The sequence below is a fragment of the Branchiostoma lanceolatum genome, chromosome 15, assembly GCF_035083965.1.
Source record: "Branchiostoma lanceolatum isolate klBraLanc5 chromosome 15, klBraLanc5.hap2, whole genome shotgun sequence".
Taxonomy (NCBI): Eukaryota; Metazoa; Chordata; class Leptocardii; order Amphioxiformes; family Branchiostomatidae; genus Branchiostoma; species Branchiostoma lanceolatum.
This window is the reverse complement of record NC_089736.1, coordinates 4904196-4920717: the sequence shown is the minus strand read 5'-3', so window position 1 is coordinate 4920717 and position 16522 is coordinate 4904196. Positions and strand designations below refer to the sequence as shown.

Here is a 16522-nt window from a genome sequence, read left to right as displayed (position 1 = left end):
CATGGACTTGGAGGCATCAACAATTAATCATGTTCACTAGTGACTGTCTTTTCTGGCACACCGTAGAATCCCCTAGGGCCGGCCTCCGGGGCGCCAGGAAACCGCCAGTCATGATGGATGGGCCTGTCAGACGGCCATTACTCAGCGCCGACAGAAAGGCGCGGTTTCACACGCAACGCCAGCCTCCGCCAGAATCATCGACTCCCCACGAGAGGCCATTCCTAGGTACTCCCAGCCCTTTCCGCTCGTCAAGTGGCCAGGAAAAATGGGCCAAGGCGGCTTTTTAAAGCCCGGGCGCACTTTTCACCGCTAATGCGGTTTGATTTGCCCGGTAGAGGGGATCAGGGCTGAAAAGAGGCGGCTCTTTGTAGTTGGTCACGCCCGAACTAATGAAATTTGCCTTTTGTGCCTCCCTTGCCTTTGATGTCGCCGCTGTTTAAATGGTACCAGCTTTGTGAGGAATGCTTAAACAGGAGGAATGATTCTCATTTTTATCTCGAAATGTAGCCAGTCTTAATCCTTAATCTTAACAGAAAAACATCATTTTCTCTACTATTAAAGATCCAAGTATACCCATTTACCTACATTTGGACGATAGATAACGTAACATGGGACAAAATGGTTAAATTATGTCTATATGTGCGCTCAAATAGGCAGTCAGACGTACGGTGATTCTGGAATCATTCCTGCAACTGACCCAAGCGCACATGAAACACCGTGGCGCCCAAACAAAGCGCCCAAACACAGCCAGACGGTCTCCACATTATGCAGTTTTCCTTCTTGTAGAAAATTAGAAGTAGATATGAACTGATTCCACTCCCCAAAACACATGTGCGACCAAGATGTCCCCACCCTCAAGTTCTTGTTGTTTTTTCCCCACCCCCACTAGTTGACCCGCCTTTGGGACGGCTATACTGTGGCCGCCACCTCTTTGATAGTACCGCCTGGGGGCTGACTCTCTCCGCTCCAGTTCAGGAGTCTTGGCCCGTAATATCGCTTTGTTAGCGGCACAGCTTTGAAGTCGCCGCCTGGCTTAGCACAAACAGGGGAGGAGCCGTAATGGCGGGGAGGGTCCGTTTTTGGTGAGTGGGAGGGGCGTAGAAGGACGAGACGTGGGCGTAGCTTGTTTTGTTCCCAAACCCAGGGTTGTAAAATGTTTTGTCTGTAAACAAATAAGGTCTGGCCATGGTGGCATCGAATGGCCAAGTAACTGGGCTAGTGGACGCGAGACCTTGAAGTCACAGGTTCGATTCCTGGCGTTCCCCGGATAGACGTTGTGTCCTTGGGTGAAAATGGGTACCTGGCTTGGGTTGGGGAGGTAAAAGGAAGAAGAGGGATGGCAAGTAGATGTTGGGAACGAGCAACGAAACACTAGTAACTTGTGAAGAATTTGACTGACAACCCTGTGTAAAAGTTGAAGAATGTTACCTGCTCACCCCCACATCTGCTTGAATATAAACATATAGAAATGCTGTAATGTTTCTATATTGTATGTAGACTAGCATATACTTCATGTCGGCGACTACCTTCTGAATCTTTTTCCAGCAGCCAATAGAAAAAGCCAAGAATATCAAATAACGATTTACATACAGAAAAATGTGAAGAATCGAGACATATATCAAGAAGGCATCACAAGACACTTTCCATACTTAGCACATTTATTTTCCTACAATTTAGTTACATAGGATTCACAAAACAGAGGACTTCACATTTGACAGGAGTATTCCATAATAAATATGCACACATATATCAAACAACTCACTACCATTTCTCACCGTGCAAAATGCCAGACTATGATGAAATGATGAAAGCCAGGCAAATTTCCCCTAAATTCCATACAAATTTTTTGCCACAACACTAACCACATTATTCTGGTGTGTTTTTATATAAAAAAAAAGCAGAACATATTTTGAGGGACATGGAAAATACAATAAACAGAAGAAACTCACATCTATCCACCCATTCAAGCTAAGTGTGCACAGTGGATATTACATATTCCTATAGCAGTACCAAAAGTGCCTGTTATATGCATTTAGCCATGTACAATAATATTGACTGCCATGTACAATAATATTGAATCCCATACCAAAGTACTAGTAATGAACCTTCAATCTGCTACATTATCATTCAAGAACCAAATTTTCAATGATTATAGCAAAAGTCAGTAGGGAGCATGTTAATGACAAAACAAAGGTCAGACAAGGCAATGTTTTCTACCGAAAAAAACACACATAAAGAGCCAATAAACAAAACGAAAGGGGCAAAAGCAAAACATTCAGCCATATTCTGTCAGAAAAGTATGGCAGAATGTAGACTATTGGTGTTTCAAGAGGCACCAAAAAGTTTTCTCTTTGCAAAAGGAATATTAGCCAGACGAATCACGCTCCTAGTGGCCAGCCGGTCCTGTGACCGGCATGGGTCAGTAACCTCCGGCCGAGAGCTTGTGTAAATACAGGCTAAACATACATGAGTCAGTGTCCTTCAGACGATCAGCTTGGAGGATTGTTAACGTGCATGGCCGGCAGAACAAGTACTACAGTAGTTATGTTGCGAAATCCCAATTCTAAACATAAATTTCTAATATCAAATTTCAACAGAAATCTTTAACATTTAAGTGCATTAACGGGAATATGCTACCGGTCTAAAAAAAATCTATATTAACCATCTTGGTTTGACTTCTAACAAAGATTTCATCGCTCATTGTCCTGGATGACACGAAAGTTGTATCAGACAATATCATCACACAAAAAAGTTCTGTTTAAAAATCCTAGCACATCCTATATCCTTTCTCATAAAAGCTAAGGCATCAATAACATTATAATGACTGATAGTTATTTTTCAGATATACTGCCATTTCATAGATAGTTAAGTATGCATATGGATAAATATTGCATCTTTTCTGTTCTGAAAATACTAGAGAAATGCAATATTAGTGTCATCTCTTTTCCAAGACCATCATAAGGCATACATTATTTATTCCATACATTAACAGCGATACCTTATTAAGTTGGTTTATCAACTACATTTTCTTGACTTTATCAATGATTTGTTCCATGCTAGTCTTGGAGCACCACCTTGTGACTTTGTCCTGAACTGCACTAAACATCACCCACATTTCGCAGACAGCACCTAAGTTACAAATATATAACATTCACTGCATTTCATGAACGTGCCGTAAGACATTGTGCTGAATTCAAATTACTCCGGTACAGAATGCCATGTACCTATCAGTCACACAGTTTGTTCATTTTTTAAATCATCTTTTGCAAAAGGATAATGTTATGTGGCCATACTAGGACACTGGAATATTGTACCATCTAATAATAACACGTCCCTCTACGACAATCATTATCCAACACCCTCGTTACATGTGCAATCAACTTTGAATTTTCCTATCAAGGAAATCAAATTTCTGACTTGATATGACTCAATTCTGATCTTTTTCAAATCAATTGTGCTTTTCTGTCATCTTTGAAAGAATGGCCATAATTCTTCATCCTCATAAGCATTAAGATTCTGCCATAAAGATTTCCTAAATACGACATGATAATATACTTTTAATGTAGTAGGCCAACAACATTTTAGAACATATACTGATCATCATTTTATACAGTATATTCTACATCCATACTTAAGCATGTTGATACCAGTGACAAGTACTTTAGTGATTTTCTAAAATATTAGGTGAAGAAGTCAAATTAAGAAAAAAAAAACTACATAATTGCAGCCATTCGCACATTAAAAACATGTGCTTCAATACAGTTTCTTTTGGATTAAAAGATCCAATGATTCTGATTCACAGCATTTGGTCTCAAGTGTTTCACAATAGATAAATTCTTATTTAGAGGCTTCAGAGGCCTCTGCTTTTGAGCCAGCAGTTAGTCTACTAAGGTGCTGTGGTAACTGTGCCTGTGAAACTGCTGTCTGTTGTTGTACAGTCGTTGCAGCACTTTGCGACTGTGCCACCGCTTGTTGTACAGCTATCTGATTCCCAACTACCTGTCCAAGGGAATTAGTAAGCTGGCCTGTGATAGGCTGACCAAACTGGTTTGTGACCTGGCTCTGTATTGGCTGGGTGACAAATTGGGTCAAAGGTTGCCCCATCAGGTTGACAGGTTGGGAGACGACCTGTCCTGATTGGGCGATGACTTGGGCGATGGAACCCTGGGTGATACCATGTTGGAAGGCTTGAGGGGTGGCTTGTTGGAGGACTGTCTGCATGAGAGGCTGGGACAGGCTTTGTAGCACGCTCTGCGGTAACGTGATGATCTGACCAAACTGGTTCGTTGCCTGGATGAGGCCTTGCTGCGGCACGCCTTGCGCGGCGATGACTTGTTGCAGGTTTCCGTGCTGCTGAATGTAGCCCTGTCCCTGAACCATCTGGGCTAACTGCTGACCTTGGATTTGAAGCCCCTGGGAGGCCTGAACCAACCCCTGGGATGTCTGAATTAACCCCTGGGTGGCGGCACCTTGTTGCAGCATTGCCTGGGTTGCCTGGGTGGGTTGTTGGACTTGCTGAAGTCCCACCTGCTGTAACCCAGCCTGCTGAACCTGTTGGAAACCCACTTGCTGTAACCCACCCTGGGTTACTTGTTGCAACCCAGCTTGTTGTAACATTGCTGGGGTCACCTGGGTTAACCCTTGGTTTCCTTGTGGGTTACCACCCTGCAGTTGAGCCACCTGCGCCAGCGTGGGTTGGTGGATGTGTGCCACACCAGCCTGGGATAGTTGTGTTGTCCCTGCCTGGGATACTTGGGTCACTTGCTGTGTGCCCGCCTGGATGGGTTGGTTTAACCCAGCCTGGGTCATCTGAGCCACCGCGGCCTGGGTAACCTGGGGCGAGCTTACTTGACTCAACAGTTGCTGGACTCGAGCCTGGGCTAGCTGAGCAACCGTGTTTTGGGAAGACACTCCAGGCTGGGCTAACTGGTGTACTCGAACCTGGGTGATTTGTTGTAACCCATGTTTTGCCTCCTGTGGGTTACCCTGCTGGGTCTGTAGGGTGGGTGTTTTGACCGTGCCATGCTGGGCAAGCTGCTGAGTGACCTGCATGTTGGTCAGATTCAGGTGGGCGGCAATGGGGAGACTGTCCACTTTGGGCTCCTAAGAAGGAAAAGAAAATTTAGGTTTGTTCAGCTTTATAAAGAAGACCATCTTGTATCTGTATAGCCAGTATAACTTCTCCTTTCTTTTCACTTTTCTTTTTTTCTTAATGTTTCATTTAAGTGCCATGCTTGTCTATCCTCTGATATTATCCTCTCATTTTCCGGTCTACCCCTCTTCTTTCCTTCCGGAACGGTTCCTTCCATGGTAGTTTTGGCTAGTCACGATGACCGTGACACCTGGCCGTACCGCTTCAATATTTTCTTTACGTGCTTAGGAGGTCATCATGGATGCATCGGCAAGCAAAGGGTAAATGCCATATGTGTACTCATTGAAAAGGACATTAAATTTTTTCCTAGGGGGTGATTCCTACCTCTTCTACTTGCATCTCATCATCATCATCGTCATCATCATCATCCTGTCCTCCATCCATTGAGGTGTCAGCCACAACTAGCGCTTCCGCCGACGGACTGTTGTCTCCCGGACCCCCCTGGCCGTTGTTGTTGTTGTTTGTGTTGATGGTGGGGGTGGCGGTGCCGTTCTGTGGTTGGCTCTTCTTGTTTTGGTGCGTCTTGATGTGCTTGGAGAGGTGGTCGCTCCGCATGAACTTTTTTGAGCAGTCGGGACAGGTGAATCTCTTCTCCCCTGGGGAAATACAAAAGGCTTTTGAAAACATCTTCACATAGCTTTGTTTATCCTTTATTTTTAAAGGCACGTAGCCCATATGAACATGTTAAAAACAACACACAAATGTGGCTACAGATACAGACAATATACACAGTATAGCTTAATTCTAATGGGCTTTCTTTAAACCAAGCTTATTCGTAGTACTACCAGACTGTTTACGAAGGCTTTGTTTACATCAAATCAAAATAAAGCCACTCTCTATCGAAAAGATTCTATGACATGATTCTCTTCTTCTATAGCTAATCTTAATTAATTATAATGCATTCTATAAAGAGGGAGAGAAATAAATTGTTTTCTCATTGCATTTTGATAAATTCATGTCCAAAACTTAGTAAAAGGATTTGCACATTTACACTGGACCAGTAGTACTTTGGTGTAAGGGTTGATTAACCTTCTCCCTGCTGCCTAACTCTGTAGCTAATAGAGAATGGGGTGCCAAAGGTTAAGCCTTACATCATAGTCCCTATAAAACACAGCCCCTCCCTTTACCTGTGTGAGTTCTCCTGTGCCTTTGTAGCTCGTCGCTTCGGGTGAACCTTTTCCCACAGAAGAGCCAGTTGCAGACGAACGGACGCTCTCCTGTGTGCCAGCGCAGGTGGGCGCGCAGGTGGGACGTCTTCCCATAAACCTTGCCGCATCCCGCGATGTGGCAGATGTGCTGCTTCTTCTTGCTGTCACCGTTCCCTCTGTGTTGTCAAGAAACAAATTTAGAACAGGACTTTTAAACCGTTTTTGGCATCACCCCAGAAGTGGAGGCATTTTAACACTGTGCTGTTAAAACACAGACATGGGCCAAACAAGTGTGCTGTTTTTCACATGTGATTAATATCAGTCTATGAGTATGAATGCAGAAAAAACAAGACACATACCCAAATATCATCACGATCCATCCAGCCATTCTATAGATATGCTGACCACATGTACAAATATCTAGAAACACAAACAAGCCAACAAGCAAACACACGACACCCGAAAAACAATACCTGCTTTTTTCATGAAAGTGACAATTGACTAATTCCACTATAAATATGACTTACAAAACTGATGTTAAATTTGACTTGATAGAATCTAAAAATACTGTAAATGCAGAAATGTTTGCTGTGGTTTTATGTTCGCGATTTTCATGGTAAGGTTTTTGCCGCAAACTTAAAACCATGGCAAACATTTTTCTGCCGATGTTTCTGTAGCGCTACTATTGTTTCAAATGCAAACTCATCCTAAACACTCCATTTTCTCCCTACTGTGAAATCAAAACCAAACAAACTTAAATGCATTTACAGTATTCAGGATGCATTATAAAAGGAGCCAAGATGACTTTATGATGGAGCAGCATGTACAAGACGGAATAACAGAGTGACAGTGAGTGTCAGTGTCAATCCTACCTTCCGTCGCCCTCCCGACAGTTGGGACAGCTACAGGCCACCCTGCGTAACCTGCGGCCTTGCGGCGACTCCTCTGGGCTGGACTGGCCCGACTGGCTCACTTGCTGCTGTGACACCTGCTGAGCAGATGTAGATATATTGTGAATACATGCATGTAACAAAGCGTGATTTCATTCATTCAATTTCAAGGACTTAATTTCACAGTATGGGGGGAAATGGAGGAAAAAGGAGGTTTCCGTGGTGTTTTAAGTGCATTTAACCTAAACACAGAAACAATTTGGGGTGCACAATATGGAATGAAACTAGAATGTCAGCAAAAGGTAATTACATGTACCTTACTGCCTCTCTTAAGAATTTGAACATGACATTCTCAACTAGCTGAAAAATTTAAAACAAGAACTATTTGCTCCTTACATTTTCATTGTCAAGACTATGCTGTAAACTATAAACCTTTATTTATAACCCCTCACAAATAGATTCTAGGTGCATTGGGATAACTACAGTCAACAATAAGGTAAACAGTTCCAATTTTGGTTGTACAAAAGTGCGTATGCTCTGTACACATGTAGGAATAGGATAAGTACAAGTCTTCATACCTGTACTTGAGCCGGGTTCACGGTCAAGTTCTGCGCCTGGACAGCCATCTTTAGAGCCTCGCTGGCGTCCTGGTTGGTCTGCTGACCGGCGGCTGGAAGGTACAAGGCAGTTTTTACTGACCATCAGGATAGCACTGCAACATCACTTGCTAAGATTGACCACTTTCACCCGGCACAATAACAACTTTATATAACCGGTGCAATGGCCTAGTTGGTAGAGTGCTCGCCTTGCACACGGTAGGTTGTGAGTTCGAACCCCGACCGGGTCATACCAAAGACTTTAAAAATGGTACATACTGTTTTTTCTGCTTAGTACTCAGCATTTGGGAAAGAGTATGGAAGTTAAAGACACACCAGCCCCCTGCCGTAGTGACTTGCACAAATGTGTGTGGCCCAAGGGCTAAAGAAATGGAGATGGGCGCCACCCCTATGCGTCTTTTCAAGATGCCCGGGTCACTTTAATAACAACTGATTAGACTTAGAGCTTGAAAGTTTGTGTGTGTTGGTATAAATAGTCCTGAAACAGGATTGAACTGTAATTTCACCCACAAAAATTTGACTCAAATTTTTGACTGGCCAACTTCAGTCTTTGTCAAAGAAAGAGCATTCCACTGCTTCTGTTCTATCTGCATATTGTAGGAGTAGATTCCTTTTCACTTTTAGCTCAATTTTTGTGTTGGAGATTACAGTTCAACCTTGCTTTAGAACATTTACTGGCTATGTTTTACATTGATGTACTGGACTCTTGTGGTGGTTTAAGTGTTACTTCAGATTATACTTAATTTGTGCTTGCAAGGGGTGTGATACACATTCCCCTAAGGCCTTCAATAATATGCAAATTACAATTGTTATACCCACATTGAAAGTGTTTTCCTATATCATCTCAGTAACTTGATTTCTTTTAATTTAGTTTTTACAAATACCAGATTATTTCAAGAAGAGATCTGTTAAAAAAAAAACACCATTCCTTCCTTGAGCCAAGAACAGCCAACCACTAAAAAATGATCAAAGTGCCTTCATAATTGTTCTAGTTTTTCAACATTTAAACCACAAGTCTGAACCAAAACATAACCTCTTCACACAGATCAGTAAACACCTCTGCTCCCATTTTAACTGAAAGATGATCCCAGAGGGACATAAAAAGTAAGGGCTGTCATTTAACCTTAACCTTTGACCCTTCAGGTCAACTGCCTCACCAAAGGTCATGGCAAGAGGCAGGGTCAATAGCTAACAAGTCTGTCAATTTCACTTCACATTAAGTATGTCATCGGAAGTCCCACACAATAAGGTTTTCAGATCACGTTTAGGGCTTTTATTCCTTCTCTCACCCTTTCCTGGTTCTTTTGACCCTATGAAAAGCTCCAGCGATCTGTGTCCTAAAGCGTATGGCTCCTACCCAAAACACTAATAGTAGCCGGGCTCTATAGAAGGCGGCACAGTGGGGGGTCTACAAATATAACCTGAAAGGGGTCGGACACGCTACAAACTCTGCCTTTGGAGTTGAATACAAATGGGAACAGTCTGTTCAGCATCTTGCCAACACGGGTAGCTTATGAGCTTTATATATTCATAATTTGAAAGACGAAAATTGTGCACAAAGCTCAAAAGATTTCCATTCTAGATGAGGTTAAACCATCTACGGCAAAACTTATCAAATATTCTCATTGTATTAAGAAGTACGAAGCAAAGGAACCTGTTGTTTACCTCTGTGTAGTAGTTCAACATCTTAAGTTCAACATTTCATGTACGTTCATTTTTTGGGGCAAAACACTTCTTATTTTTTGTTGATCTGTACTTAGCCCATTAGGGAACAATGTCACATTAAAGATCTTCTATTATAATCTCCTGATTGACACAAAGTGTTTAAGATTCGGACAAAAAGTCTTCTTAACCTCTCTGCTACCTAACTCTATAACCATTAGGGAATTGGGTGCCAAACAGTTACTTCAGTAAGTGTGCTAAAGCGCAGGGATCTCCCCAGAAATATAGAGCAGGATGGGGGGAGGGTGCCAGGCACAGGATATGTGTGCAAGGGGGGAGGTCTGGAGGGATCGCACACCTTTCAAAAGGAGAGCGGCTGTTGTATTTTGCCTTTTTCAGACATAAATGGAAGTCATTTCGGTTGAAATCATACATCCAAAGAATCCTACGTCCTAAGATCTTACCTACGATACCTGCGTTGCTGAGAGCTCCCACGTTGATTGTCTGCTGAGACATGGGAGGGATCTGCGCGGTAGCTCCAGTGTTTATCGGAATCGCCGCGTTGTTGGCGACGGCAGCGATCAACGTTTGGCCCGCAGGTAAGGTCGTCGTACCCTGTGACGTCTGGACATTCTGTACCTGTTGATCGTAAAAACGATATTAGCACTTGGCACTACAACATGTTATACATTCAGTTTATGCAAAAACTGTACACACAACTTCACAAGTAGATCCAAACTTTGATAAACATAAGATCTATATGGCCTGGAACGCAATCGAAACACAACATTTACATTCTTATCATCAAGTTATCCTGCTCAATTACATGCCATCCATGCGTATCCCTTCTTTAATGGCGTTCTAACGCCCAAAACCATCCAAATAGCTGCAAATAGTTTGAAACACTGAAAGCCTGCCAACAGTGTTAATCAACATAGGTGTCCAACAACACCTTAAAAGGCTATAACACATCTATACTGCAGGAAAGCATTACGTAGGAAAACTGAGAATTCAGCTAAAGGGATTACTAAAGGGAATAAAAGCGAACGCAATTGCAGAATTGCAGAATAAGTGAGAAAGAGAAGCAGGCTGAATAAAAGAGAACCAAATAAATACACAGCTGTAAAGCCTATGAAAAGGACTATTTCAAATTTGTAGGGATTTCAAAACTTCTAAGAGTCATTACAATCGTAACTGATATATGCTTTGTAGAAAAACTCCCCGTCTAAATGCATTTTGTATCTACACAGCTATCGGCAAGTAAAACCATATTTTCTTACAAATCATCAGAAGTCAGTTCAGGTCACCAAAGAAAATTCATCTGGAGTCACCAATGGCAGTGAAAATAATGGCCTAGTTACCCCTCAATCATATCCATTTGGCCGTAAAATGGTTGTGAGTCATATAGAAGTCATGTACCATTTGATAGCGTTTTTTGTAGCATTTTAAAATACGTATGAAAGGAAAAAGCTTGGGCACCCAGGAGTGAAATTGTTGTTGAAAAGCAGCACTGTGGACCGGTCGACCCTTTTCCACTTTTGTAGCTCTTAGAGTCTTACTGTAAATGCATTTAAGATTGTGTGGTTTTAATTTCGCGGTAGGGAGAAAATGGAGTGTTCGTGGTGGTTTTCAGTTCACGGCAAAGAGGTTACCATACCGCGGAAACCGTGAACAAAAAACCACTGCAAAAAATGTCTGCATTTACAGAATCTTTGATATGTTTCTTCGAATCCCAACTGTTAACTTCAAGTTCAAGTTGCAAAACTGTACGTAAACGAAAAAGACAATTCTAGCTATGACTATGAGGCAGACAGGCAGGCAAGCAAGCAAGCAGACAGTACTACTACTAGCAGCAAAAGAAAAATCACAACAGCTCTTCAGTACCTGTTGTAGCTGTTGTAGCTGCACCATGCCCCAATTGCCAGCGTTTCCCCCTGGCGCTCGCAACAAAACCGGCTGCATTATCGTGCCTGCCGCGTTCTGGAGACCCTGAATCTACCAAGGACAAGTCGAACACATAAAAATGTCACTAGGCATGTAATCAAAATAGAATGTAATCATGGAAATATACAGGATTTTAAAAGTGTTAAAGAATGAAGACAGAAAAGACATGAGATCAAAGAGTGTGACTGTCATTTGAGGAAAACCTAGTCTACCACAGACATCTAAATACAATCATTTGATTAACCAATTAGAAGTTAGTCAGTCCTCAAGGATCTACCAAGTGCTGCAAAGTAAGGGGGTGAAAGGGTTCTCAAAAGACTATCATGTAAAACTAGTAGTACATCTGGCTTAGGAATTTCAAAACTGGCTCATACAAAATTGTCAAAAAAAGAAAGGTATTACTATTACTTCTAGTAAAATAGGAACTTAGCTCGATTGAATCATTTTAGGCACCGAATAAAATGCTAAAAAATAGATTTTTAAGTAGTCTATAGTCAATTCCATGTCACCGAGAGGGTTTTCAGATAATATTGCTAGTGAGTTCAAACAATTTTAGGTAAAAGACTATTCCAGTCAAAATGTTCTAAATTGTTCAAACAATCAAGAATGAAAGTTTGAACATGTTTGAACTTATAAATATATGTTGGAACTATTTGGAAAGTAATTGCACAAATATCTCTTTATTTAGAACAATTTTCAAACATCTATGTGATTGTTTCACTGTTTGAACATGTTGGAACAATTTGCATCATTTTTCAAATGGTAGATTTGGGTTATTGCCCCCATAAAAGTATCTGCTAATCACACTCTATTGTCTGCCTCTGTATATTTTTAGATTTCACGTCTGGACCTTTGTCTTGAGGTGTCTATGCATGGTACCCAGGCCTAATCCCCTATACTTTGAAGGGATGTGTGAATTGCCCTGTTCCCATCCCACTGACCCAGTTATACCATGTTGTTATAATGTTGGAACATATAGGAACAAATGATCAACCTATTTTCCAACAGTTTCGAAAATAATACAAATAACATGTGTAATGTTAGAAATTTGTCTAACATGTTGGAACACAGCAGAAACTATTTAGAACATCAAATGAATGTTGGAAATTGTTCTAAACAGTCACTTATCTCCCTTAGATTGTTACAAAGGTTTTGCAAATGTCAGAACAAAAGGCAACAAACACCCTCTCGGTAATGTGGAATCGACTCTAGTATCAAATGACAAATAATAAATATGACAATCTCACCTGTATATTCTGCAGATTTTGCAAGCCTTGCAACGACTGTACGGTCAATGGGGTGGTCTGTGTCTGCACAGTGTTGACTGTCTCACTCCCAGAGGTCGACCCCTTCGCCTGTGAAGCTATGGCCTGATTGGCAGTTGCCATGGCAGCGGGTGAGACCACTGGCACTTGTACTGTCATCCCTTGGGCCGCTGATGACGCTGTGGTAGTTGTGGGGCTCGCTAGAACAGGTCGGATCTGGGCTATACTGCCCGCCGCAGCGATAATGTTACTCTCCGATATCGGAGTGTACATCTGGGCTCCAGACTGGCCGTCGACAGTTTGTACCGTGGGGATTACGCTGTACGCGATCGGACCCTGCGTTGTCGCGGTGGGGACTAACCCTTGGTTCTGGATTGGTAAAGCCAGAGTGGCGTACTGCGTAGGCACGCCACCGGTATGCGGCATGATGGCCGGACCCAGCACGATCCCCTGTCCTTTTGTCGGGGTGGCGGGAACTGACGTCGTTGTGGTCGTCACGTCTCCGGAACTCATCGTGTTGGACGTCATGACTGTTTTAGCACCCGCGTTTGTTACGTGTACGATCCAACCGTTGTTCTGTATGCTAATCGCCGGTTGCTGCTGTAGTAAAACTTGCTGTTGTTGCTGCTGCTGCTGCTGTTGTTGATCGTTCATAACAATCTGCGGATATATCATCTGACCGGGAGCTTGTCCGGCGTATTTTACCACAGCGGGCGTGGATGAGGTGGCAGCTGCTTCAGCGGGCGAACCGATCTTGCTACACGTGGCGGCCAGAAGAGCGAGCGGGGAAGGCTGAATGTCCTGAAATAAAGACCAACATGTCTTTGTCACACCTAGGGTTCTACCTAGTGCATTTTTGGGAATCGGGCCATCACACTATCATTTGACACCATCATTCACAACAACCATGCTAAATAGAGGAAAAAACGAGTACAGTACTATAAATATTTTTCAACAAGCGAAATGGTACTTTGCTAGTATCTACTTGTGTAAAAATGTGCAAAATGTTGTGACCCTCCAAAATGACCAAAAATCCATTATAATACATGTGGTTTAATAGCTTTTAAAAGAATGAAGTTCCCTCAAGTATATGAGGGAACTTCATTTCTTTAAAAGCTATTAAACCACACGTGTAAGCCAACTTTTTTGTTTAGAGCTTACATTTTTAAAATTTCCTCAACGTGGAAGGTCGAACACCCCAGATTCTGCACCGCTCCTTCATTGCTCCAGTCCTTCACTCGCAATACCCAACACGCTAAAATTAAAATCCTTGCTGACACCAAGAATCTTTCAAATCAAATTCCTACCTCTTTCCTGGAAACTGGCCTTCTATCAAAGACTTGTTCTAGCATGTTTGACATCGATAACATTCTCATTGGAACATATGACTTAATTTATTCTTTTTTTACCGAGACAATTTCCTTTCAAGTTAACTTATGAGTTATGACTTTACACAATAACGTGACAATTACAGAATTGTGTTTTGTTGCTAACTGTAACAGAGTCAAAGTTTATACAATATATCATCAGCTTTTATTTCAAACAAAAGGGGTAAATCTTACAACAAAGCATCTGCTTGCACCTCAGTTTTCACAGTTTCCAATTAAACAGACACCCACCCCTCCCACCAACAACGATTCTCCCCCACTATGCCATATGTCAGGGCTTATTTGTTTTTCACCATTATCGTCTGATTTTCAGACACTGTAACCTAAATCTTGAACGTAAAAACAGTCTTAAAATGCCCTAAATGTGTTATAAAATAGAGGATATACAACTGGGCGTAGTCTGAACAAGTATGGCGAATCGTAGCCGGTTTTCTGAGATAAAATTTTCCGCTGTAGACTCCGAAATAAGCACTGCGTCACACACGGAACAATTTTACCCGAAAATCTACCATGAAAAAGGATCTATGTTCCTCCCGGGGCAACTGACCACCCTAAACCGAAGCAGGTTTTAAATTTTCGCGGTGTTATAGGAAAGGGAGCCGGGGTGGAGGGGGAGGGCTTACCGTCCAAATTTTGGCAAATCAGGGGCAGGGGGAGGGCACTACCTCCCCCTTTCGTCCCGCCATTCCGTAAAACCACCGCACAACTATATAATATAATAGCTCAGAATTTCTTCATAAATATCGCCTGAGGATATTCTGAGGAAATATTTGGTGTTAGAAGGAAGAAGACGGCGGTAAAGTGGGCATAATGTGACCGAGCACGGGACGGTGGGCGGGCTTAGGTATTTCTCCCACCCACAAACATTGCAACACAACGCGACCACATGGCCACGCTCTCCGAAAGAAAAATTTCCCAACCCAAATCTCGCCATAAATAGGACTAAAACACAAACCTGGGAACTCGAGTTGGGTTGTAAGTAGTCTCCTTGGTTTCTCCGAAGCGCTAGAGCTGCCATGGAAGGAGTCTTGTCACTGCGATCTGCTGGAAAGTCGCCACATTGTGGCAGAAATGAATGAAAACACAGACGGTCAACATGGTGGACGGAACCCCGCAGACGGCCCGGCTAAAAACGTATCGCTCCGCCGGAAAAATAGGACAAAATTAACCTCTAAAATAAAATGAGGAAGCTTGAAGTTTCCTTACCCATGGTAGGGGCGAACGGGGACCCTTTTCGCACACATATCCGCGGTAGAGGTGTGGGAAAGACCGAGGAGAGGGGAAAATTGCGGTTGTTTTTCAGGCCGGGCAAACATCCGCCCCGTGAGTGACAGCGCAACAACAAAAGGAGGAGCTTCAAAGCGATCCGCCGCCGCCGTTTCAAGGCGACCCACAGACTCGGGTTACACGGACATCTGGAGTACGGCAATCCGGAGAAGACAGTTCTCCGTGAACAAATGTATTGAAAAAAAGAATAAAAGTGGACACAAGCTGAATGCGATTGCATGCCTGACTATGAGGGTGTAGCTTTTCATTAATTCTTTCCAACATTATATGATGTTACAATCTCCAAGTATCATGTCTATTTTGTACTATTGGAGATTAGCTTTCCGATATGTTAAACCACTGTTAGGAGTTCCTTTGACACCGAACACAAAAGTAGATGTGTGTTGTTGTTGGGTTTTTTTGTTACACAAGAAATTTCAAAATATATGCATACATTTTATCGATCATTTAATAACATTGCATCCCCACGATCCAAGAACACAGAATCGCTAAGTCAAAGCCAGGTATCTAAGAAAATAACCAGAGTAAAGATTATAGTTTGCTATCATCAATCAATTTTGGTGTGAATTGTAAGATATTGCCAAGGATGTCTTAAGCAAATAAAGGAATACATATTGCAAATGTAAATGTAAATCTCTATAAATCTCTCTATTCTAGATGTACATGCGACACGGTTCGTAAAAATTGTAACGCCTTACTGTGGATCTTGAAGGATCTTGAAGCAAAATGCTATTGCGGATTATGAATTTTCATCTTATATCCGCTCTTTGGTGAAAGTACCTCACTGAAGATGTTCTAAAGCAGTAGAAAAGAACTTATTTTACTGTTGAACCCTGACACTTGGCACTTGTTTCCTACCGTCTACGATACAAAGGAGCGAGTGGCAAGCAGTCAGCACGGTATAGAAATAGCGACATCCAACGGCTGACTGAAGTACTGCAAGTAGCAATCTCATTGGTATCAGCAGACTCGATGATTTATGCAATTATATTGACGCTATTTCAAAAGTCGCACAAGTCAACGGCACTGCATCAAACCCCTCTTTCATAAAGATGCAAAGAGGTAGTTATCGACAAATCTATCGCGTTTTAGATCGATAATCGGTTATACTCTGGTTTAGGTATGAATTAAGCAGGGTAATCAGGACATGGTGATGATGATGATGATGA

General features: G+C 42.3%; 1 protein-coding gene across 4 annotated transcripts; it reads right to left on the bottom strand.

Moving 5' to 3' along the window:
* Positions 1-1640: 1640 nt before the first annotated feature.
* LOC136449262 (transcription factor Sp4-like) lies at positions 1641-15419 on the bottom strand. Of its 4 annotated transcripts, none has more exons than XM_066449214.1 (10): positions 15273-15419; positions 15022-15110; positions 12661-13479; positions 11354-11464; positions 9934-10108; positions 7769-7860; positions 7173-7291; positions 6280-6476; positions 5477-5748; positions 1641-5103 (listed from the first exon to the last, which is right to left on the bottom strand). In XM_066449214.1, exons 1-10 carry the CDS (start codon positions 15274-15276, stop codon positions 3838-3840), a joined length of 3144 nt encoding a protein of 1047 aa, XP_066305311.1. In that variant the 5' UTR covers positions 15277-15419; the 3' UTR covers positions 1641-3837. The 4 variants fall into 4 exon arrangements, with proteins under 4 accessions (XP_066305311.1, XP_066305313.1, XP_066305312.1 ...); XM_066449216.1 differs by having other exon boundaries at positions 9943-10108; XM_066449215.1 differs by having other exon boundaries at positions 15022-15107.
* Positions 15420-16522: the final 1103 nt, after the last annotated feature.

What these genes read in the sequence shown, in the direction of transcription:
- LOC136449262 (XM_066449214.1), bottom strand. An exon ending in AGCTACAACAGCTACAACAG is followed by an intron (nt 10,109 to 11,353) that starts GTACTGAAGAGC and finishes TACGATCAACAG; the next exon opens with GTACAGAATGTCCAGACGTC. An exon ending in GCACAGGAGAACTCACACAG is followed by an intron (nt 5,749 to 6,279) that starts GTAAAGGGAGGG and finishes GTATTTCCCCAG; the next exon opens with GGGAGAAGAGATTCACCTGT.